Below are 25,566 nucleotides of genomic sequence, written 5' to 3' on the forward strand. Positions count from 1 at the left end.
CGGGCCTCTGGTCTCCGCCCCTGGGAAACCTCTGCTGTGCTCACTGCTGCCCCATCTGCAAAGAAAGGGACATGACGACGGTCCTCGGGCTGCGTCGTTGGTCCCCAGCGTCCTCGCGGCTATGGAGTAAGCCCCTCCCCGCCAGCTGGCCGCCGCCCGGGACACCGCGGGGCTCAGGCGGCCGCGAAGACGCTGTTCTGCGCCCTGGGGGCAGCGGCGGGGACCACAGGCGGCCCAGTCGCGGGACGGGCCGAGGGTGCGTTTGAGGTCACCCTGGAGACGGGGAAGGGGTCCCGGGAGGCTGGGCCGCGCCTCCGCAGAGGAGGAGCCCGAGGCTCCGTGAGGCCCGCGGAGCCGCAGCCCTAGCCTGCGGGTAAGGGCCGGGGAGGACCGGGGAGGGCGGTCCTGCGCTGGGAAGCCGCTGCCCAGCCCAGGTCTCCCCGCCGCCTGACCAGTAAGACGAGCAACCGGGAGTTTGGGAACAGAAGGGCCTGGGCCTCTGGGCCTAGGCCCCGATGCGTGGCTGGGCTGGGAAGGCACAGCAGAGCCGGTCCCCACAGCCCTGGGGACCTCCGGGTGCCAAACCGGACCTTTTCTGGAGGAAGGCGGCCCGCAGGTCACCTCCGGAAACAGCTGAAGCCAGGTCTGGGTGACTTTGGAGCGGAACTGAGCAACCGGAGTTATCAGGCTCAGCGAGTCTGTTCGCGCTCGGACCTGCTCGCCCCACGCGCGGACGTGGGCACGGTCCCGGGGCGCACGCAGGGCCGCTCACACTCCGCGCACCGCACGCCGGGCCGCTCGCACGCCCGCGCACCGCACAGAGGGCCGCTCGCACGCCCGCGCACCGCACCGAGGCCCCTCACACGCCCGCGCACCGCACCCTGGGCGGCTCACACGCCCGCGCACCGCCCAGAGGGCCGCTCGCACGCCCGCGCACCGCCCAGAGGGCCGCTCGCACGCCCGCGCACCGCACAGAGGCCCCTCACACGCCCGCGCACCGCACCCTGGGCCGCTCACACGCCCGCACTGCACAGAGGGCCGCTCACACTCCCGCGCACCGCACAGAGGCCCCTCACACGCCCGCGCACCGCACCCTGGGCCGCTCACACGCCCGCACTGCACAGAGGGCCGCTCACACTCCCGCGCACCGCACAGAGGCCCCTCACACGCCCGCGCACCGCACCCTGGGCCGCTCACACTCCCGCGCACCGCACGCGGGGCCGCGGCCGCTCGCCCCCTGACCCCACCCAGGGGACCCGGCCTCACCAGTGTCCTCGCCTTCCCTGCCGCTGACCTTCCAGCTTCCCCAAGGCAGGAACTGTATCAGTGTTGGTTTTAGTTTAGCAGAGCGTGTACTTATTAGGGGCGCACATGTTTCCAGGTTATGAAATAATTTTAATAAAGACCTGATTGGGCAGGTAGGCCTGAGATCAGGATAGTCTCAGTTCTGCGAAGCCCAGTGGTGCCACCAGCTTCTAAACCAGGGCTGTGAGAAAGGGGGTGCGGGGTGGGGGTGCAGTAAATCACTTTTATACAAGCCTGTCCTCCGTGCTGTTCTCAAAAAAGTAAATAGCTGTTACTTTGGGGGGTGGAGCCCTTTGGGGAAGATGATTCCTTTTCATTTTTAAGATGCCAGTGACACCAATAAATATTTAATTAGCAAACTTTTATCAAGATTAAATGGGGGATTGCAATAAAAACACCAGTTTCCAGCGTGCAACAGCACCACGCTTCCCTCCGCGACCTCCCTTTTTATCACTTAAGCAATTTTGCTGTAGCTTAATCTCTGCTTAAGTGAGTAGGTATATTATTGCATGAATAAAAGTATTCAGAGTTCTCCTATTTCCAGTAATGCTGGCCAGAATAACACAGCATAACATTGCTCCTGAGGAAATCCCACTTAACCTATCCAAAAATGGTAGAAAAAGTATCCGCGTACTTTATTTGGAACGAGTCTCTGGTACACTAACTAAAATATTTTCAGGTCTTTCTTCTGCTATTTCACAAAAGTCTTCTTCTACAGGTTGTGATGATGTCAGACATGGCTAAAGACAGAGCAGCTCGTTTGTGGAAGAAAAGGCGGAGTCTGTCCTCGCTAAGCGGTCCTGAGCTCCGGAGGAGGGAAGTCCAGGGGCGCGCCAAGGAGTGAGTACCCTGACGTCCAGTCATTCCAGTTCCGTTACCAAATATACAGCGTCGTGCTGTCCAACAGGAGGGATAAAGAACCTCTCAGCTGCACAGAAAGAGACAAAATGCCAAGTACAAGGTTCAGGAGCCATATTTTTAAAAAGAGAGAAAGTGAAAGTGATATATTGATTCTAGCAACATTTTGCCACTTCAAATATACAGCAAAAAAAATCTTCTACTGGAGCCTGGGTGCAGTGGTTATGGCGCCAGCCACATACACCGAGGGTGGTGGGTTCCAACCGGGCCGGGCCAGCTAAGCAACTGCAACAGAAAAATAGCCAGGCGTTGTGGTGGGCGCCTGTAGTCCCAGCTACTGGGGAGGCTGAGGCAAGAGAATCGCTTGAGCCTCAGAGTTGGAGGTTGCTGTGAGCTGTGACCCCGCAGGCGACATAGTGAGACTCTGTCTCAAAAAAAAAAAAAAATCCTCTACTGGAAATAAATGTTACAGACAACATACAACCTAGAACAGCTAATCGCGCATGACTCCTGAATTCTTCTCCTCAGTATTGTATAACTACGTGTCTTGTGCACTTTTGTCAATGTACACATTCACGATGCAATTATTTTACACAAACTTTGTAATATAATAGTCTTTGTACATATCCTTTCATAGCTACATAATATTTTATCAATTTATAATTCTGTTTAACCACTCTCCAACTATGGGCATTTTAAGTTTGTTTCCACTTTTTTTTTTTTTCTTTTCACTATATGTCATTGCTCACTTGTTTTACAGAAATATAATTAGTGGTTCAAAGGGTTTTGAACATTTTTTAATTACAGTTTTTGGCTCTTGCTACATATCGGAATTGCTCTCCTAAAAAGATGTATCAGTTTTTGATGTTTCCATGGCATTTCTTTTTGACTGCTGTCAGGAAGAAATCAAAACAAATTATCTGATGTAGCAATTAATTGATGTAATGAACTTTCCTTTGTAACAGTTCCCCCTGGATTGAAGGTTGTGGTTTGTTGGGATGTATTGGGAAGCAGAAGCTGGTGTCTTACAGGACAGAGAGTAGAAGGACTGGAATAATCAGAATTCTGAAACCAAAATCCTTCTGTTCTCCGAGCACATTAATGCACTTAATTACAATCCCACTTTCTAGGCCTGGGAGTTTGCAGGTTACAAGCACAATGTCCCTGTTTTACAGAGACAAACTCAATGTAAAGGAATGCCAGTCACAGCATATGCCAGAAGTAAAGATGGGAGAAGGATTAACCTCTATTATTTTTGCTTCTTACCCACGCTGTCTGCTATTTCCAATATTTAAGTGTTAAAATACTTTTTATAATTATTTTAAAATAATTATTAGCTTGGATTCAACTTAATGTTTTCCAAGAAACCATAATAATAATAATCTGACATAATTTGTATCTTCCTGGTCTTAAAAAACAACTCTCATCCAAAGACTAAAGTATCAGCCCTCTTTGCATAATTTTCTTTGACTTCTCCCCTTTCGAACTAAATTAGAGTCATGTAGAATCAAACCATGGCCAAGTCTGAAGAATCTGGGCTTGTGCTTTTTAAACCTATTATTGATGAGGTATAAATATAAATTAAAAGTACCAATATCACAAAAATCATTTTTAGTAACACATTGGTATAAATTTTTCACTAATAACTACGTGTAAGTGATAACTATTACATTTTGGTTTTGTACTCTCAAACAAAACATTCAGGATGGATTTTCTATTTGGATTTTTTTTCTTGAGTAGCAAATGAGTGTCTTCCAAGTCCCCTGGCAAGGCAGAGACGCTTTGTGAGCCTGCCTCCCACCTCGAAGTAGGACTTGCTGTCTTTCCAGGGTCTCCCTCCCCCCTGGAAAGAGGTGGTCTGAGTGATCCTCCTTCACGCATGCGTCTTCAACTAGGAGAGACATTCTGAGAGCTTAGCGGCTATCAAACACAGGCATCCTTTTGAAATTGCACTGTTTCTTGGAAAAACATATACCTTTCATTTGAAAATTGTTTTAAAGCAATTTTTTAAAGATACCTTTCAATAGCATAAAACACATACTGCAGCATGTTGAGGACAAGGTGTGTTATCTCACCTGATCTCTCCAGCATGAGTCCTAGTAGATGGATATTAGTTCCATCATTTTATTATGAAATAACAGGCTTGCAGGTCAGGCAACTTGGTTTAATGACTAGGACGCAGCCCCTAATTGTGAGCAGGGTGTCCACAGACCCTGCCGGCTTCCCCAGCTCCGTCCCCTCCTCCTGCCCTGCCCTCCAGCCTCACTCAGTAACTCCTGGGGCTCTATGTGGCTCTGTGTGGCCTGCAGGCACGGGCCCATGCTGCTCCTTCCCCATGAGGACCCCCATTCATGGCCTGGAATGTTCTTCTTACATCCTCCTGGGGTCTCCTTCTCCTCCTTCAGAATTTAGCCCACGTCCAATTCTCCGGAGACTGTTCTCTAACTACCCAACTATAACCACTTCTCTAATTACCCAACTGTAACCACCTCAACCTCCAGACTGAGCTGACCGCTCATTTCCCCTTCCTTGTGGGCCTGTATTTGGTGGTGTTCTTGTCTGTATTCCTCAAAACAATGTGTGCTTCTTTGCCCTTATACTGGTAATGGGGAAGGCGGGGAGGAGCCGGAGGTGGGCCTGCTGGGAATGCTGCCTTTGGGGTGCGTGAGGGTTCAGCCCCTTGGGCTCTGTCTACAGTGATCCTCAGCTGTAACTAACTTAGCTGGGATCGCCAGATGTCAAAAATGCCTGAGGGCCTTCTGAACTGGGAAAGGAAGATTTAATTTATATTAAATAGCTTTATTGTGAGTTGTTTTCAGGATCGGGTCTCTTTTTTTTTAGGTTATGTTTTCAATGTAATGTAATTTTTATGTTTCTTTTTTTAGGTTATGTTTTTAATTTAATGTAATTTTTGTGTTTTCTCTTTTTTTAGGTTATGCTTTCAATTTAATGTAACTTTTATGTTTTGTTTTTTAAAAAAGGGAACATTTTTAGGCTGGATCTTACCCTGACATTGTGACTGTTGACACAGCAGCTGCTGTCTTTTAGGTGTTTGCATACACGTTTCAGACCTGTGCTGACTCCAGACGGCGCTGCAGAGTTACCATCATACTTTCTCTATAATTTTGAATTTTGCTTTTTGTGTAAATATTTTAATAATAAGGGTGGCAAATGTTAACATTTATTGAGGCCTTATTAACCTCGTTTATGCTTCATAGAATTTTTTTATGGTCCTTGGCCTTTATTATTTATTTTTTTACATGTACATGTGTTTATTTGATTTCCACTTTTAGCCTTCACAAAATTAAAAAGACAACATCTAATAACAATAACAATGTTTAAGATAAGGACTAGGAACAAAAGAATGAACAAAGATAAATACATTCAGAAAAGAAATCAGACGATTGCTGCAACGAAATATTGAGCAAGAATAATAATAATGCAAAAAAAGTAACATTCACATTGTCAAATAAGAGTATGTCTACTATAGAAGGCTTTGACTCTGAGGGTCAGTATGGAGTCATCAGTTAACTTCTTATTTTTTTCAAAGTCTCGAAAATAGACAACTAATATTTATAAATAAAAATAATATAAAATTGAAATAAAAGGTAAGTTCAAAAAAACAGATCATGCCAAAGTGCTTCTTAGAATTTCTACAACAGGGGCTGGCCAACTATGGCCCAAGGACTAAGTTCCGTCTGCCACCTGCTTTGATGTGGTCCTCTAGCTAAGTATGTTTTTTTACACGGTCGAAGAAAAGAATTAAAAGGAGAACAGTGTTTTGTGGCATATAAAGATTATAAGGAAGTCATATTTCAATATCTATAAAGAAAGTTTATCAGGACACAACCAGGCCTTTTCATTTATGTATTTCCTGTGGCTGCTTCCACACTGCTGTGGCAGAAGTGAGTCATTGTAATAGAAACCAGGGCCGCTGGGCTGGGTGTGGTGGCTCACCACTCTAAACCCTGTGCTCTGGGAGGCTGAGGCGGGAGGACTGCTTGAGGTCAGGAGTTTTGAGACCAGTCTGAGCAAGACTGAAACCCTGTCTCCACTAAAACTAGAAAAATTATCCAGGCATGGTAGTGCACTCCTGTAGTCCTTGCTATTTGGGAGGCTGAGGCAGGAGGATCACTTGAGCTCAGGAGTTCAAGGTTGGTGTGGGCTAGGCTGACACCACAGCATTCTACCCAGGAGACAAAGTGAGGCTCTGTCTCAAAAAAGAAAAAGAAAGAAACCATGGTGGTTGCAAAGCCAAAAATATAAAAATTTGCTCTTTGGCCTTTTACAGTATTTGCCGACCCCAGCTCTGTGAAGGTAAATGTTATTATCATCTCTGTTTTACCAATGAAGAAACAGAAGCCTAGAAAGGTTGAGACTCCAAAGAGACAGAATTAGCAAGTCGCTAATGGGCTTTTCTTTATTAGTCAAGTAGTTTCGTTCCCTGAAAATTGGCAGCTGTGTGTAATTTGCATTAGTGAAACTATTATTGGTTCATCAGAACCTTCTGTCTGCCCCCACCCTGGGCGGGAGCAGGTGTTTACAATGGCATCTCTCTGGTGGGAGCCCAGTCTGGCAGAAGTGAGTAGCTTCTGCACAGGCGCACTTCTCTCCTGCTCTCTAAGTGGAAACAGGAGCCAGGAGGTGAAATTACTTTCCCAGGATAATGTGACATGATATTGAGACTTATGTCTGAGGTCAGCAGCTCAACTACCCTGTTTCCCCAAAAATAAGACATCCTCTGAAAATAAGACCTACTTATAGGAAAGATAAGATGTCCCCTGAAAATAAGACCTAGTGCATCTTTGGGAGCACACCTTAAAATAAGACACTGTCTTATTTTCGGGGAAACAGGGTAGTAGGTCAGAGCTAAGGTTGGGGGCTGGAGATTCTCACTTTCACTTCAACCAAAGCTACAGGATGTCATGTTTCCAGAGCTTTCTGTGTGACCCACAACCCTTCACTTGAACCCACCGATGGCATCTAACACACTCTATGTGCCTCTCAATTATTCACGTATCTGAGACTGATTTACTATGGCCAGTTACTGCGTTACGTGTTAGAAACATAAAGGGAACAGGGGTCTGGCCTAGGGAAGTTTGCTTTCCAAGGAAACTGAGAGCTACCTGGCAACTTCTCTTTCAAAATAGGCTAAGTCTTTCTGGTACAAAGGACCAAAGTGGGAAGGATTGTGTTCCTGGAGACTTTACATCTTTTGTATTAACCTGGATGGACGTGGAAGACATTATTCTTAGTAAAGCATCACAAAAATGGAGAAGCATGAATCCTATGTACTCAATCTTGATATGAGGACAATTAATGACAATTAAGGTTATGGGGGGGGAAGCAGAAAGAGGGATGGAGGGAGGAGGGTGGGGCCTTAGTGTGTGTCACACTTTATGGGGGCAAGACATGATTGCAAGAGGGACTTTACCTAACAATTGCAATCAGTGTAACTGGCTTATTGTACCCTCAATGAATCCCCAACAATAAAAAAAAAACATTTTAATAAAAATAACCCCTCAAGCCAAAAAAAAAAAATAATTACAGGAGCGAGTTTACACCCACGGCAAAGCTGCTGTTCGTTCGCGTCTCCGGTCATGCAACACACCTGACCTCCTGTGGGCCTGCGATTGGCTGCGGAGCGTTTCCGTCCTCTGTTTCTGCAGGTTGTTGACTTGCTCTGACTGCGTGGCCAAAGGCACCACTTTACGAGTTTCTTTTTTCTTCTGTTTTCCCTTCTTTTTCTTTCTCTCTTTCCACATCGCACACGTGTGCTTGAACACACGATCATGACGCTTATGAACTACTGAAGGAGATGCTGTGACACACATCCCTCCCTCCTTCCCTCATAAACACACACACACACGCATCCCCATATGGATAAGAATGAGCAACCCGGGTTCTCCTGCCAGGCAGGCAGGCACGCACGCAGGCAGCTACCTTGTTTTCTTTTTTTTTTTTTTTTTTGGTAGAGACAGAGTCTCACTTTATGGCCCTCGGTAGAGTGCCGTGGCCTCACACAGCTCACAGCAACCTCCAACTCCTGGGCTTAAGCGATTCTCTTGCCTCAGCCTCCCGAGTAGCTGGGACTACAGGCGCCCGCCACAACGCCCAGCTATTTTTTGGTTGCAGTTCAGCCGGGGCCGGGTTTGAACCCGCCACCCTCAGTATATGGGGCCGGCGCCTTACGGACTGAGCCACAGGCGCTGCCCAGCTACCTTGTTTTCATTTCCATTGCCTTATACTAAGTCTTGCTATTTAGAGGAGCAAGATTTAGGATAAGTCCCATCACTTTATTTTTCTTAAGGTGTACCTTGGTAATTTCAAGTTCTTTGCTTCTGTATAAAGTTCATAATTTAATGAAATTCCAAACACAAATAAAATTTTAAAAAGAAAAAAAAAAAGAGAAAGCAGCACATCCCAGGCCCTATGTGAGGTGGTGAACTGCCTGGAAACCAGCCGGGCTCTTGCAGAGTTTATGGTCTGCTGGGAAACAGTGAAGAAGTGATTTTAAATGTGATGAATTTGTGCCGTGACCCCAGCTCGGGCACTTAGAAATGACACTGCCTGGCCTGTTCCTGAGGGAGAAGGCTGGAGGTTGGCAGGTCAGAGCTAAAAGATAAGTTGTATCACTGTCTACGTCAAACTAAACCCCTCTGTTAGACCTGGCTGAGATAACAGCTCCCCTCCAAAAAGAAGCTGAAATAGCCGAGTTCCCAAGTTAAATGACAGCTAATACTGTACTGTGCTTCGCGGGGTATTAAGCCATTTCATATGCAACGCCCATGTGCTTCTCAGAAACACTCTGGGAGTTAGAAGATATTTTTATTATCCCCATTTATTTTTATAAACGGGGAAATGATGGACTTTCTGAATTGGGTTGGGAGAAAACTGGCTCCCTGTGTGGAGAAAAATGAAGCTGGTCTCTCACCTTCTACCCTTCACACAGGGAAACTCCAGATGTGGAAAGCTGTGAATAAAACATAAAAAACTGACTTCTCGTTTTTGCATGCAAAACATTTTTTATTTTTGTGAATAATCATCATTAACACAGCAGAAACTGGTATGATTATAAAGGGTACAAAGAATCAGAAGACAATGAGCATTTGGTAGTAACTGAAACCGGAGCTGAGGGCTGATCAGATGCCTGATGCCCTGCACATTCTGGTGGAAGCCGAGAAGCGTGTTTGCTAGACTTCATGAAATGAAGAAAAAGTTCAATTTCAAAGGAGCTAAAATGCTCTGACACTTACATTAAATGACTTTGTTGTTGACAAACATTTAAGATAAGCAGGGTTATCTAAAGCTCACAGTCTTGAAGGCAGGCAAGAAGCAACCTGAGATTTTTCTTGGTAAAATGCAGCTTGTTTTTTTCATGTGGCTCTAAAAGGCTGGCTCAGTGTGTCAGAGCACAGGAGAATGCCCAGAGGTCCAGGGCCTGGACGGATGCCCACCCTGGACAGCAGAGGCACGGCAGGCAGCAGAGACAGCGCTCGGGGGCTCAGGAGCGACTTCAATGCTCACTTGGGAGTCTGCGGTATCTCTTACTATGAAGTTGGTAAAAACAAAACAAACCTTCTTACTCCTTTAGTTACCAAGCGGCCATAAGCAGAAGGGAAGAAACAAAAAAAGCTAACACAGAGCGAGGGGTCTTGTTAATTAAAAATCGGTGAATTTGAATGCATTGTAAATGTTGCGTCTTGAGTCAGACTTATAAGCCAGTGGTTAATATACCATGAAACTTTACAAAAACTCTCATCTGTTGCGTAACTTCAAAACTAACAGAATTGATTTCTTCTCGCTTTATTTAATCATTCTTTCCACAGAACAGCCTAAAACTGGGTTATCAGCACACCTGCCTTCTCACAAAGTGTTGTTACAACATTATGGTTTTTGTCAAAACGATGCAGGGAGCAATTTCAAATGAGGTTAAGGATCTCCCGCTCCCAGGAAACATATTATTAGTGCTCTGTGCTCAGGTCACACATGAAGGGAAGGAGGGCAGCTGGACCCAGGAAGGTTCTCTCAGCTCTGTAGTGTCGTTAACTCCCACATCTCCATGCTGGGAAAGGATCGGTGTTTAAGTGCTCTGCTATAAAGCATCTCCATTTTTAAGAGATCGCTTTTACTTTTTACTACTTTTGCTAAAAGAGGGCTACAGCAGTGCCCCTCAGCAGAGGCAGGCAGACTTCCTTCCTGCATCGGCTTTCCGAGAGCAGCTGAGGGTTTGCCCTGACATTTCTGCCCCAGGTGCTGGCTCAGACCAGGGCTGGGGCTGCAGCCTTCTCGTTTCCTGCACTGGTGGGGTCCCCCGTGTGGGCTCTCTGATGCTGAGTAAGGGGAGCTGTGGCTGGAACGCAGGCCACACTCATCCCCCTGACGGGGTTTTTTCCAGCGTGAGGTGCTGATGAGATTGGAGCCCTGCTCAGACCCCTGTCCACACTCACCATTTATAGGGCTTTTCCCCAGAATGGGTCCCTCCATGCTGAAGGAGGGTGGGACTCTGAAAGCAGCTTTGTCCATAATCCACACAGTTACGGGATTTCTTTCCAGGATAAGTCTCTCAGAGCTGAATGAGAGCAGAACTCTGGCTGAAGCCCGGCTCACGTCCAGCACACGTGTCCTCAATGAAGAAATCTAAATACTAAACAGTACTTAGAAAATATAGGTGCATGTGTGTCCATCACAATGTTTTTCAACCTTTTTCATCTCACGACACACTTGAACCTATAGTTAAACTTCTGTGGCACACTTAAGTTATGCTGATCAAAAAAAGAGTAAAAAAAAAAATACTGTGCTGTGAACTTCTTTTGAAAATAATTTACTGATCTTTAAAGTTTATTGAGGCACCCAGGTATGTCGCAGGACACCAGTTAAAAATCACTGGTTTGCGTTACCAGAGAGCCAAAGCCCTGCATGGTGTGACCACGTGACGCCTTTGCAAGTTCTTTCCTTGTCCTCCATCCTCCTCTAGCTGCTCCAGCTGCTCTGACGTCCATGCTCTCCCGCAGACACAGCAGGCAGCCTCCTGCCCCAGAGCCCTGGCATGTGCCAGCCCTCTCCCTGGTGTGCACACACTCCCCCTCACTACCCCTCAGGTCCTCACCTTCCAGCCTGTGCTCCTGGACACAGAGCAAGCACGTGCTGCTGGGGAAATGGCTCTGATAGACTCACTTGCCACGGCATTGTCACAAACCTTTGATTTTTAAAGAACACAATAGCTACAGAGTGTTAACAGGTGACACAGTAAAATGGCATGTCTGTACATAAAAATCCAGCAAAATTGCTAAAAATGAAATGGCCACAATACCCAATGACCTTACCAGACAAGTCACAGCATGTACAAGTGCAGGAAAAGTTGGTGCACTTTTTCTCCTAGGCGTGATATCTTCCAAATATCCAAGCTGCTCTCAGGTGGAAAGTTCCTAAGTGAGGCATTCCTGTGTGTATTTTATCTAATATTCTACGGCATGTTTTTTGAGCACAGGGGCTCTAATTTTTATTTGTGCTACCAGTACTTCCCACCTTGCCTGACACATTATGGACAATAAATATTTGTTAAAAGGATGAATCAAAAAAAAATTGAACAAGTGCACAGACTTACTCCAGAGTTTTCTTTTTCTCTGTGCAGTTTGACATATTTCCATTGGGGGGCAGCACATGACCTTGGTAACCGCTTTCCAAGAAAAAAATAAAAATAAAAAAGGGTACATTTAAATGATACCCGCAGAAATATGGCTGTTCCAGGGATCTCGTGGTTACAAACAGAAGGGTGAGATGATGTTCTGACATGTTTAGTCGACTACTTCAGTGGCCTCAAGGCCAGTTGTACATCTAAGAGTATCTGTTCCTGCAGATTCAAAAGAAGTGGCAGTGTAAAGGTCTGGAAACGAGTTCTCAATAATAAGCGGATGCTATTGTGGCTGATGTGAAATAATAAAAATCATTGTTACATTTCTAGCAGTCAGAACAAGAAGACTTACTTTGTATTTATTTCACATAATACAACATTGGTCAGCAAGCACAGTTGTAAGATGTTTCTAAGAAAGCTGAATTTCTTAAAAGAATAAACACAGTCCAAACACTTCTAAACTATTACTTTTTTTGTTTGTTTGCGTCTTTTCTGAAAATAATCAGAACATAGGTCTATTGGATTAGCCTGGGACATTCCCGCCATAAGCCAGTGTGACACAGGAGGCTCACTTTTGTTATTTTGGTGCAGTTACTTCTGCGCTAAGTGCAGCCTCAACAACAGCACGGGTGACTCCAAGTAGTAACTGAATTTTTCACTGGGTTTCGATTGTTGCTCTTCTCCCTGGAATAATGTTAGTTAATTTGCTCAGTGTTTTCACCAGTAGTTTACTCCAGACATCTAGGGTTCATATCACTTTTAATTGACCCTCCTTCCTAAAAGTTTACAACTCTCTTGGACACATGTTGCTAATTAAAATTTCTTTCTCCTGCAAATGCCAACCAGCTGATAAAGCACATAGCAGTAACATCTTTCACATTTAAAAAATGAAATTAACTCAGTAGTCCCTTTGTGATGACATCACATATCTAGAAGGGTGGTCGTTGTAAACCAGGGAAAAGCCTGGTCACAGACAAAACGCGTCCACTTGTCATGTTTGACATATTCCTGTAGACTTATTGTGCCAGGTAAAGTATAGTAAAATGACATGTCTATATATTAAAATTAAAAATTTACATTTTGAGCATCTCACATATTTATTTGTCTTTAAAGATGTCAAAGAGCTTCAGTGAGGCCGTTCACCAATAAAGAAAATGAGCAAATGTTTTTCAGCTGGTATCTGAACTGATGTGGGTAATTCCTCAATCTTAAAACACAAGAATTCTTTTATTTCCTAAAATTCACCAAGCTCATATTCTGGGTTAATGTTACTTGCCCTCATTGTAAAAATTCTAATATTTTATCTTTTCTTTTTTCGGAAAGAATCAATATCACGTTTTTTATATTTAGCTTATTCTTCCCTTTTGTCCCTTCCCTTTTACTTACTTTAAAGGATATTATGAAGGTAAAATGAGATAATTGATAAAAAATGTTTTGCAAAGTTAAAAATAGTATATATAATACTAGGGCAGACTGGCTTATCTTAGAACCAAGGGGTGTATGCACCTTGGGGTTGTTTGAGCAGAAGCCTTTGTCCCTGCCCACAACACCTGCAAACTAGTAGGGCTGAGCCGGTTGTTTGCTACTTCAAAGGACAGCAGGAAATTGAGGCAAGCAGGTGTTAAAAGAAAGAAGAGCAAATCGCTAATCCAGAAATCCATCATGAATAAAAAAGCAGACACAATTTCTACATCCCTTTTCTGGGCTGGGTGGGCAAAACCTTAATTTATCATGTAAATTATATTATTGTATTAAAGGATTTTTAAAAATACATTAGTTGTGATTTTCTTAAAATAACAATTTGTGAGAAGTTCACTAATTCCAAACAGCTAAGAAGTTTTTTAAACTCCTTGCAGATATGAAAAAAATCTCAAAAGATGAAGAATATTTCTTCTTATTATTTAATTAAAACAAAAACATAGCCTGCTTTATAGAGTGGTCGCTGTGAGCCCATACACGATCATCTCCTTTGAAATGACATCTGTCTTAATGCCCATTTTCACAGGTGGGGAAAATTGGGGGTTGAGCATTCAGAGACTGTCATTAGTTACAGTCCTGCTGGGGGGACATTTGGGCCCCTCCACGTGGGCCTCCTGCTTAGCACCTGGACGGCTCGTGTTGCCTTGAGAACCAAGCCTAAACCCTTTCTTAAATGTTGAAAAGGGTGACTGATGCGTATTGATTTAGGAAAGTTTAGGCGAATTGTGGTTTCTTTTACCACATAGGTGAGTTTCTCGTTTCTCTTTTTCATACTAAAGGGATTTTGTGAGGTGCCTCTAGTAGTGAACTCGTAATACCCGCTGTATATGTACAATTGTTTCCCAGCACTTTAATCTTCCTCCTGTGTCCCCCAGTCCTGCCTATGAGCTCTGTCTACTCTGAGAAGGGCCTTGTGTCCGTGGTGGAGACCTGAGGGGCAGTGGTATGAAACCTGTGCCACTGCCCCTCGCACACATCCATCAACCCAGGAACACTCTCTGGGTAATCAGATGACCTGGTGACTGCACTGAGCTCCACCATCATAGTGAGACTGCTCCAGATAAATTCCCTCATTATTTCCATCCCTAAAATGTTTTAGATTTTAAACACATCAGTAGGATATTTACATGGAACTACTTGAAATTTTCCAGAGAAAACTTAAAGCTCTGTCACATTTTAGCCTAAAGTAATACCGTATTTGTTATTACTGTTATAATAATGGTTAAAATGTGTTTTCCCCCTAGCTCAGTGAGCACCGTGTCCTACCTGGATGAACCCAGCCAGCGTGACGATGCCTCTTGCCTTACCATTCAGAGGGGACACACCTATCAGTTGGGTGGGTTATTTTATCTCTTACTCCCTATATTAAATTTCTAATTTGATAACTGGTATTTACTTAAAAATTATATTCGATAACCTGGAATTATCTTCAATCCCAGCCCAATATAAGGGACTTTAATTTCTTGAGTGATTTGATGCTGCCTTAGTTTCTCCCTCTGCAGAGTGGTAGCAGCGTTGGTTTTCTCTAACAGTCTCCCAAATACCAAGCAATTCCCTGGTGGCACTGATGCGTGTAGCATATTATAAAAGTTCATTGGGTATCTCTGGGTGGAGAGAGTGACAGAGAGTTAAATGAAAGAAATATGCTAGATGTTTTATTCAACAAAACCAGTCAATGTTGTTAATAGGTGGAGGGAAAAAACCTCAAGGCAAAGGAGAGTAGTCCCCTGTTGACAGAGATGTTTATCCATGGCCACTGGGGTTTCAGGTCTTTGAAAACAAAGATCTTCACACCTGCCCCTGTACTCCCAGGTGGAGTCCACAGCAAATACCCATTCATATTTCCTCTTAGACCTGCTTGTTTTCTCAAAACACATACCTGCCCACTATTATCAGGGTCCACAGATAATTACCACTATATAGAAATTCTGCAGAGACTTACCAAGGGGCAAAGGAAGACTCTATGGGGCAGAGTGATCCCATCTGTGGCCAGTGAACCCCAGAAAATTACAGACCATCAGCACATCCCAGCAGGCCCCACAGCCCATCTCTGTGGCTGTCACCTTGTAATTACAGGGCCCCGTCTACCGGTATCCTCAGTTTACTGGTATCCTCACGGAGCCTGTGGTGGACAGCTAATACCTCTGCCGTCGATACACTCCTACCCTCCTTCTGGTGACTGTATTCAGTTTCCTTTGGGGAGGTCTCACCAGCACCCTCATCACCACTTTCGGTCCCTAAACTAACACTCTGCCACGGTTGACACTGGCTTCATTGTGGAGCACTGACGATTCTGGGGCAGAGTGAAAATCCTGGTCAATCCAATCAAAGCCTCTGAGGCTAAATTAGAGAAATGCGGGTCAGCCTGTGAGGCCCGGAATCCCGCCCCTGCAGCTTGTGGCAGCTCCCGTCTTCTTGCCCCAACCTGAGCCTGAAACAGAGAAAACAACTAAATCCTGGGGTCGTCTTCTCAGCTGTCCATGCAGTTGGGTCCCCTCAGTTAGCTAAGTTGGTCAGGTTTTCCCCGACTTGTAACTGAAGTTCTCAGCCCTTGGGTGCCTGTGACTTCCAGCTGAACATGCTGGGGGTTGGGGGGGGGATTAGAATCGAATTCCTACAAGATGAAGCAGTTGGAGTGCATCTTTGAGATTTTGTTTTGTTCATAAAGTTATATGGTATTTTCACAACTTATTTCCTTGAATAAACAAATTCATCTTATCAGTGTTAGAACTACTGTGTATTGAACTGTTAGAAAAGTGACTTTTAAAATATCTTGGCCTAGATAAACTATTTATGTATTTTCTTAGAAAAGAGTGTGAAATTTGTGACTAAAGTGTTTTGTGCTGACAGTGCACTTTTGTAAGTGTCCAGCTCACCGTTTTATTGACGTTTGCTCAAAACTGTATTTTCACTTCTACTTGCTTATTTATTTTGCATGTGAAAGGTAAAGGTTTTTCACATGTGCACAATGTAATCCTGGCCAGCAGAGTGCAAGGAAACGCCAAACGGCAGCACTGTTGTGTTTAATTAATTTCTCATTCTATTCAATCATGTTTTTGTTCACCTAAATACATCTTCAACAATAGAATTCACCTAAGTTATTACAGCTGCCACCAGGGAGATGAAAGCTGAGAATAATTCCTGAGAGGAAGAAAAGGAAGGAAATTGTGTTTCTTATAATAAAGCATCCTTACGTTTTCTCATTAATTCATCACCGAAACAAGCGTACAGGAGGAGGGCAAGCTGCGGAATCAGTGGGATCTGAATTTGAATGTAGTTCTGCTAATTCACAGGTAAAGGATATTTGGGCCAGGTGTTCACAGTCTTCCCCCTCGGTCCCTTCGTCTGTAAACAGGGATAGTGCATCAAGGGTGCTCTGAGGATCCAGTGAGGCGACCTCCCTGTAGGCCCCCTGGTCTACAGTGCAACTTTCTATTAATGATGGAACAAGTTTTCCACAGGAATTTCTCTGGGCTGTCATTATAGTGTTGCTAATTCTCTAAAGACACTGCCTGTGACCCCCAGGTCAGACTGCAGCTGCTGGGGTCCACCCTGCAGCCACATCAGGACGGCCCGTCTGGGGAGGACGCCAGCGTGTGGGAAGTGTTAACAGATCCTCGGTACTGAAAGAGACACACAGAGGTCAACTGAGCTCAGCTTTCCTGATTCTCCAGCCCGCCTCTAGTGTCAGGTGCTCTTGGACAGAACCTGTCAGTCCCTGGGCACCAACTTCTGCAACCCCAGGGGCCTCACATCTCTCCCAACTTGCACCTTCTCAGCAAGGTGAATCCCCTTCCCTTCCCTGAGAATACAGTGATGATAACAATGATGATAACTCTAAAAAGGAAAAGTATCTAATGAGTGTTTTATTAGTATTATGTAGTAGGCACTATTCTAAACATTTTAAATGTTTTCTCATTTAATCCTAACCAAATATAAATATAAAATAAGGCAATAAGACTTACTACATATATGTAGTAAGTCTTATTGCCTTATTTTGGAGGAGTTGAGACACACATGTTAAGTAACCACATGTTTATTTTTTATCTATTTTTTTTTTAATTTTGGTATTTTTTTGGTCCTGACCCTTTCGGGTCTTTGTCTTTTTTTTTTTTGTGGTTTTTGGCTGGGGCTGGGTTTGAACCCGCCACCTCCGGCATATGGGGCCGGCGCCCTACTCCTTTGACCCACAGGTGCCACCCCAGGTCTTTGTCTTTTGATTTCTAAAATATTTTTTCCTCCTAACTCAAAATGGACAAGAAGAAAAGGTTTGCACTCACATTAGTTGACGCACGTCCCCCTAAGAGCTCATTTTAGGAGTCGGAGCTGGACGTTGCCCCTCTCTCTCTCCCCCCTTCCCTGCCTCCCAATCTGAGCACGGTGATGGATGATTCTGGATATGAGAAGAAAGTCACACAAACGTTTCATTACTGTATTTCAAAATATTTTCAAGATAGAATCTGGTGAATGAGTTTTTTTTTTTTTAACTGAGCAACATATGGAAAGGACGTTGGAGCAGCTGGACGATGGCAACTACAGGAAACAGACTCAGTATCACCGAGATTCTCTCTCCAGCACTCACTGACCGTGTGGACGTCCTTCCCTCACTGCGGCCTGGCCACCAAATCCTCTCTCTCCAGCACTCACTGACCGTGTGGACGTCCTTCCCTCACTGCGGCCTGGCCACCAAATCCTCTCTCTCCAGCACTCACTGACCGTGTGGACGTCCTTCCCTCACTGCGGCCTGGCCACCAAATCCTCTCTCTCCAGCACTCACTGACCGTGTGGACGTCCTTCCCTCACTGCGGCCACTGAGATTCTCTCTCTCCAGCGCTCACTGACCACGTAAATGTCCTTCCCTCACTTGGGCCTGGCCTCCATCCCACTGTGAAAAACACAGGCTCCAGCAGTTCCTGAGAACCACATGTTGTAACTTTTGCCACCAGAGAGAGGCTGAGTCATTTTTCCTAGTTCCAGTTTAAAATAAAATTCCAAGAAAGGACTGAGTGGCCTGGCCTGGGTCGTGTCAACCCTGGGGCTGTCAGCCTGGGGCGTGTCAACCCTGGGGGAGTCAGCCAGGCCCGGACTGGGGCTCACAGGATTTAACAGGAGACCTTAAAATACCAAGTGGTGAGATTAGGAAAAGGGCCAGTTCCTGGAAAGGAAGGTGCTGGGCCTGAATGAAAGGGAGAGAGACAGCGCCTGCTCTGAGGGTGCTCTGCCGAGTGGGCCATGCTTGTGAGCAGGCACAGTGCAGAACCAGGTGCCACCTGGGAGGGCAGGACGTGGCAGGTGCACAGCCCGTAGAAGGAAGTAAAAGAGGAGGAAATGATCTCTTTAATTTAGCCCAGGCTGATGATATCACTCCTAAATTTCTTGAACAGAAAAGGTGAAATCGCCCCCAAATCCAGCCTCACTTCACCACAGCATGCAAGTGGCACGCAGGCCTCTGAGCACCCGGGCACTGGCTTCCAAGACACTTGTGTCTGGTGCCTTAACTCTGACCCCAGGAGCAGGAGCTGACCGCACAGGCGTTCACAGCTTATAAGTGGGTTTCTCTGACCCCAGAACAGAGACTGCTGAATGAACGCTGTGGTTAAGTGTTAGAGTCCTCATGTCCAACGTCTCTGCTTGGCACGTCCAGATTCTATCCCCACTCTGACTTAAACAATCCTTATATTTCATTAAAATAAAAATTCTATTTACGGAACCTCAGGAGGCTGGCCTAACTGCACTAGGGTCCCTTCTGCACCTTCTGGGTCAGTTCAGCCAATGGCAAACCCCAGCAGGAGGCGGGGCAGCAGGTGTGAGGCCGGTGTTGGCTTCCCCGGCCCCACCTGCCCTTATCTCCCACTGGTCACAGCCCTCAGCAAAGGACAGAAGCTGCTCTTGGGGAGCCCTCTCTGTACACCTCTTCTGGGACCCAGAGCTCCCCCACTAAGCTCCTGGATCCTGGGATGGGGAGGAGTCACCCTGCCAGCTGGGGCTGCCGCACAGTCCCTCATCAGCCCTGCACCCTCCTGGACCCACCGCAGGGCCCTTTGTCACATCCTCCTGGAATGGTCCTGGGTTCAGCGTGCCTGGTCTCCTTTGACCCTAACTGCACAGTCATTACAGGTTACCACTGAGGCACAGACACCGATGACTGTTGACGGAGAATTGGATATAATTCATGATCTTTATCAATTCAACAAACAACAAGCAAGCCACTCTGTGCCAGCCCTGGGCACATGCTGGTTGAGCAGTGACCTGAGCGTGTGACCTGGTACAGGTGGAGAAGGTGCCTCTGAAGCTTCCTCTCTGAACACGGATGAGATGTGGCTGTGAATGTAGGCGCCAGTGTCACATAAGCCTGGGTATGCGTCCCAGCGCTGCACCGTGTGATGCTGGGTAGGCCACTCAAGGTATTTAAGCCTCTGTGTCCTCACCTGCAAAATGGAGGAAACAGTGAGATGTACCTCAAAGGTTTGTTGGGAGGTCTAGAAGTTGATAAATATGAAGTGTTTATCACAGTGCTGCCATGGAAAATGCCCAATAGAAAGGAGCCATGGCCGGCCATGGGGGCTCACCCCTGGGATCCCAGCACTCTGGGAGGCCAAGGCAGGAGGATCCCTTGAGCTCAGGTGTTCAAGACCAGCTTGAGCAAGAGCAAGACCTGTCTCTACTAAAAATAGAAACCCTAGCTAGGAGTTGTGGCAGGTGCCTGTAGTCCCAGCTACTTCACCTAGGAGTTTGATGTTGCTATGAGCTATGATGATGCCACTGCACTCTACCCAGGACATAGAGTGGGACTCTGTCTCAAAAAAACAAAAAAACATAGTAACCATTATTTGTATAGTGACTATTATCCATAAATTTTTAATTCTATTAACATTCAGAAATCATACACTTCACGTTTCTTATGCCTTTAGCACTGTATTAGAGAAATGCCGGTGTGCCTCAGTGTGACAGAGTGGACCAGGAGCCAGGACAGCATGAGGGGTGGGGAGACAGGGGGATGGCTTTTACCTGGGGGAGAAGGATGACTACCTGGCCAAGATATCTGAGCTGGACTTGAATCATGAGTGGCCATTTCTTCCATGAACACTATGGGAAAAGGTGTCCATTTGAGAAAAAGAGCAGTGCGCAGACACTCCAGTGCCCTTAGGGGCAGGTGAAGCCTGCGAGGCTGTATGTGGACAGCATTGTGGCAGGAGAGGCCCTGGGTTGAGTCTTGAAAGGGAATGTCACCTAGAGTGTGGCAGGTGGATTGGAGGGGGAGGAATAAGAGGTGAGGAGCCAAATAGAAAGCTGCACCAGCAGAACCAAAAGGAGAGATTTTCAAGGTCAAACCCCAACGTCATCCAAGAAATGCCTGAGTCTGCTGTCCCCTGTCCACTCCCCAGAACTGGACAGCAGGGCCGGTCAGGACCACTTGTCTCCTTACATGGAGAGTGCCTGGGATCAAATGTCTCTCCGTGCTCAGTGCTCTTTTGATCAAGCTAAGGGTTCAGGGATATGACTTGAAATAGCTTTTTAGAAAGAAATTTTGTGTGTATTTTCAGGTCCTCCCAAACATTTTCCCGTGGTCACTGTTGATCATATTTTGAAAGATGTGTTAACTAACTATCTACAAGAAGAAGAATATGAGCCAGAGCTCTGCAGACAGATGGCTAAAACAATTTCCGAGGTATGCATGTGGCTTGCAAGAAGGGCTAATGATGGCCAGAATGTTAGCTGAGAACACAAACGTTCTTTTTAATGGAGGGAATTAATGTGAAGTAACAGCTGAAACGTGTCTTTATTCTATGAAAATATGTACTAGCTCAAAGTAAATATTCCAAGTGTATATGTGTGTGTACACAGAAGCCTTTCTCTAGAACAACCACGTGCATCATTTCCATGTATTTTATAGAAAAATTCCCTATTTATAAAAATATTGTGAAAGACACAGTATTTTAATAATCTTCTCTTCTCACCAAGGCAGCTTCTGGGAGTGCCGTCAAATACAGACACCGTGGTCTTTAAGTATATTTCTATTTTTATCAACCAGTGTGCTGACCCTTCATCCAGGTTTCCTCTTACCTTTTTATAATAAACTCTTTAATAAGCTTTGATTAGTCATAGTACAGAAGAGTCCAGGGATTTGGCCCCTTAATTAGACATAAACAGGACCATCTAACTCCAAGGCCAACGTTCTTTGAAAGGCAGCCGTCTTAGCACAGATATCCATAGAATGTAATGATTCATTAAATTTTGTGCTCTGGATTCTGATTTTTCCCCGTGCTTTAGACTTGTTGCTGGTGAAATCGCGTGTCTCTGAATGTCCTGAATAAAGTCCGTGCTCGAGGAAAATGACAGCCCCGCTCCCCAGCAGTCGCTGACAGCACGGACAGAGCATCGTGTCTTACATCCAAACCCTTGTATTTATAACAAAGCTTAGGACGTCTGTAGCTTCAACTGGACTAACTGCGTCCCCTTCTTTTTCTTTAAATATCTAGGTTATCAAAGCCCGGGTCAAGGACACGATGGCCCCACGGTATAAGCTGATTGTGGTTGTTCACATTGGGCAGCTGGATGGTCAGAGCATCCTCATTGGAAGTCGATGTCTCTGGGACCCTAAAAGTGACATCTTTTCATCTTATGTTTTCAGAAATTCTTCTCTCTTTGCTCTTGCAAATGTCTATGGCGTTTACCTTGAGTGACTGAAAATAAGAAATCCAGTTCTTTTTAATATCATGAAACAAACTGTATCCTTGTACACAAAAGATTCACTGCCAAAAACTTTGAGCAGGAAGTAACACTTGTATTTCACACACCCTGGGGCTTTTGGATTTTTCTCGTACTCTTGTAAGAATTGGGGGGAGGAAAGGAGGGCACGAGAAAAGAATCTTGTTTTGAGGATTCAGTCTTGGGTTTGCATAGATGTCGATTCCTATTACATATTGCTTTGCATACTAATTATTTTAATTACCCTTTAATTAGAGAGTTAGAATTCCCTGCATTATTTTTTAATGAAGAGAAGTTTTTAAAAGACGTGGCTGTCAATATTTTGACCTGACCGATCAATGATAGTAGAGCATTCAGCACGGCAGACTCAATACACAAATGATAAATAATGCACCTCACGGCTGCATGTGAAGGATATTGGTTCTCACTTTGCACTTAATAAACTGGGCAGCGTCATTAAGTGCAATTATTGTTACATGTACCTGACAGTTGAAACTGCTGAGGTGGAATTAATGGCTTCATAACAATTACCATGGTCCCGCGGGCCCAGGCTAAAACTGGAAGCCCTCGTGGGTTGCCTGCACTTCGCACAACTGTGAGAGGCCTGGATGTGGCTCTCCAATAATGGAAACTATAAAGCAGGCAAGGCTTTTTAGGGCCCTGAAGTCGACGTTGTGACATTAAATATACATGATGCTTAATAGTAAATGTATCTGTAACACATAAAATCACGTATTAGAAAGAGACACTGCCTTTAAATACATACTGCCTGCTACGCCTTGGAAGGGGGTTTCCTCAGCTAACGAAGATTTACACAAAATATATAGCTAGGAGCGTCACAGATAAAAGATGCGTATTTACCATTTTGTTCCTATGAATTTAATACTAGTGACCCAGGGAGGCTTTGGATAGATGGGCACTAAAATTTACAGGACTGAAATAGCTTATTACTCCACTGGTTAATATATCTTGTAATGGATCATTTGCTTTTATGGAGCTTTCAGGCCTTTGTGTGTGTGTAAAATGACGCTGAGGCCTTGTTCTTGGATGTAAGTGGACTACCCGGAGGACATTTGTTAAAGGTCAAAGACAAATTGTACACATATGGAGAAAATTAACCATGCTTTAGTCTGAAAGAAAAAAATAACGTGTGATTCATATCAGAAAGAGTTTAACACATGGAAATCCCATCAATGCTTTATAATTTTAAAATGTTGTGCCGTCTTTCCCCTAAAATGACGTGTTGTAAAAAAATGGATACTTTTAAAAATCTCTTTCTGCTTCTTCTGGCTTTTAAAGTGGCTTTTCAAAATGAATATGTCAATTTTCATTTTTTTTTTTCCTGTTAGTGCTTTAGTGGGAATATTTCTGTGTCATAATTTATCACAACCAATATTGTCCCATCTCCACCAGCCGGTTTTGAGTCTGGATCAAATTATGAGTGTAGTAAATAAAGGGGATCAAATTATGAGTGTAGTAAATAAATGGGCATTTTCTTTATACATTTTTGTGAACATTTCCCTTCTTGGAATAATAGCAGAGGCAGTTATGTAACAATTTTGCATGAATAAGTCAGAATAAAGAAACTTCTTTATTATTTAAAGTCTATTTGAAAAAATGGCTTTTTTTAGAGTTCTAATTTATGAGATAATTTCTTACCATCTTCCCTAGGCTGTATTGGGAATCAAAACTTTAAAATATGATGGCAATTAAAATAAAGAAAGAAAGCTCTTGCCAGCATCTTGCCATGTACTGTAATTCAGATAGTGATGAATTCTGGCAATTATCCAGCAGTGTAGGAACACCCAGTGAGTCTCCCTAATCGCAACTCACTTGGAAGAACGGTGGTCATCACACAGAGCCTGCCATGGGACATTTGTAAAGAAGGGACGCTACATCTGCAGGGTTCTTTCACCCTGCACTTCCCTGGGGTTTTCCCTCTCCTGGGTGTCCCTAGGGTGCTGTGCTTCTTCCCAGGCTGGCAGTGCCGGAGCCTAGCTCAGCGCCGTCCCCGTTCTCCCCAGAGCAGCCCCTTCATTCCGGCTCCGTCTTCGCTTCCCAGCCCTGGTGCTTCCTGCCTGCTCTCTCTTCTCTGATCACTCTCATAGCAGAGCTCCTGATTGTTCTCTAGCTCGTTTTTGATATTTGTTTTATTTTTCTTACTAGATGGAAAACACTGAATACATGGACAGCACCTAACCAAAACGTTTAATTCCAGTTTACTTTTTAAGCAAGTCTCATGTGCCTTGCGCTGGGCTGCATAACTCCTGGGTCCTCAGATAACAGCCACACTCAGTTCACCCCCAGGAGCCAGGGTCATGCAGGCGTGGTAGAGGACGCCGGGAACCGCAGGACAGGGTGTGTTATCAGGAGAAAAGCCCCGAGTATCTATATCTCATTAAGGGAATCACGGAGGGCTTCGTGAAGGGAAGCAACAGTGTCATTTAGACTGTGAAGGAGAAGAGTAGAATTTCAGCCAAGGGCCAGAGGATGAAGTCCAGCCTGGATAAACACAGTGTTCACGATGAAGTCCAGCCTGGATAAACACAGTGTTCACGAAGACGAGTGGTTAGATGTAAGACTGGAAGGGCACGTGACGGCTGTAAGGAAATCAGACAATTGGTAGTCAAGGAAAGATCTTCATTAGGCCGATACTGTACGTGAAGTGACTTCCCAAAATATGTTAGAGGCAACAGAGGCCGAGCTAAGAAATGACGTGAAAATGGAAAGGAGAGGACACTTGTGGGACACAGTCACCACCGAGGTCTGAGTCCTGTCACTACCCTGCTTCCCCGAAAATAAAACATCCTCCGAAAATAAGACCTACTTACAGGAACGAGAAGACGTCCCCTGAAAATAAGACCTAGCGCATCTTTGGGAGCACACCTTAAAATAAGACACTGTCTTATTTTCGGGGAAACAGGGTAGTCTTGCTAAGCTTTCCCGTTGTGAAGTAATAATGATGCCATAGGATTTTGACAGTGGTCAGTGAATCCCAGATAGAAGCCCCTAATATACAGTAGCACTTGTGATTGCAGTTGGACATGTGAGTCTGAGTAACTAGATCAATAGTCTTGTTAGCAGAAAGAAGGAAGTGGAAAGGAAGAGTCTGAGGAATAAAGTACTGAGTTGGAGTCGTACTTTGGAATTTAAGTTAATGACATTGAGCTGGAGATGGCGTTGGGCAGAGTAGAGAGTGGAACTGCAGCTGAGCTTTGACATCAAGGTGAAAGATTTAGACGTGGCAATCAACCAGGTGGAGACCTCACATCTTCCTCCTGCTTTATGAAATATTCATTAGCAGACTCTTCAGGAAATAGAGTCAGTGCTAACAGCAAACTACTGAAAATTCTGTTAGCTCTGGGAACATCAGCCAGAAGCCTCCCCGCCTCCAAAAATCAATAGAGAATTTTTTTTTACCCAAACCAAAATTAAACAACATCTTCTGGATTCTCTTTATTTCAAACAAATGCTATGTTATGACTTTCTATTGTTAGACATCCTGAGAAAGGTAAAGGTTCTCTCAAAATTCCATCAGCATCCTGAGTGGAGGTGTTGAAGCTGCAGTCTGCCTTCACTCC

The 25,566-nt window shown here is 44.9% G+C and overlaps 1 protein-coding gene across 2 annotated transcripts; it reads left to right on the forward strand.

Annotated features, from left to right (window-relative positions):
• The first annotated feature begins 62 nt into the window (after positions 1–62).
• Positions 63–23,573, forward strand: DYNLT5 (dynein light chain Tctex-type family member 5). 2 transcript variants are annotated; one of them, XM_053590476.1, is made up of 6 exons: positions 63–256; positions 2,024–2,145; positions 14,521–14,612; positions 16,802–17,059; positions 20,821–20,945; positions 21,757–23,573. In XM_053590476.1, exons 2-6 carry the CDS (start codon positions 2,030–2,032, stop codon positions 21,958–21,960), a joined length of 795 nt encoding a protein of 264 aa, XP_053446451.1. In that variant the 5' UTR covers positions 63–256; positions 2,024–2,029; the 3' UTR covers positions 21,961–23,573. The 2 variants fall into 2 exon arrangements, with proteins under 2 accessions (XP_053446451.1, XP_053446453.1); XM_053590478.1 differs by lacking the exon at positions 16,802–17,059.
• Positions 23,574–25,566: the final 1,993 nt, after the last annotated feature.

This window comes from Nycticebus coucang, chromosome 5 (assembly GCF_027406575.1).
Source record: "Nycticebus coucang isolate mNycCou1 chromosome 5, mNycCou1.pri, whole genome shotgun sequence".
Classification (NCBI taxonomy): Eukaryota; Metazoa; Chordata; class Mammalia; order Primates; family Lorisidae; genus Nycticebus; species Nycticebus coucang.

What these genes read in the sequence shown, in the direction of transcription:
- DYNLT5 (XM_053590476.1), top strand. Translation starts at nt 2,030, where the DNA reads ATGATGTCAGACATGGCTAAAGACAGAGCAGCTCGTTTGTGGAAGAAA. An exon ending in ACTTGCACCTTCTCAGCAAG is followed by an intron (nt 17,060 to 20,820) that starts GTGAATCCCCTT and finishes GTGTATTTTCAG; the next exon opens with GTCCTCCCAAACATTTTCCC. An exon ending in TGGCTAAAACAATTTCCGAG is followed by an intron (nt 20,946 to 21,756) that starts GTATGCATGTGG and finishes TTAAATATCTAG; the next exon opens with GTTATCAAAGCCCGGGTCAA.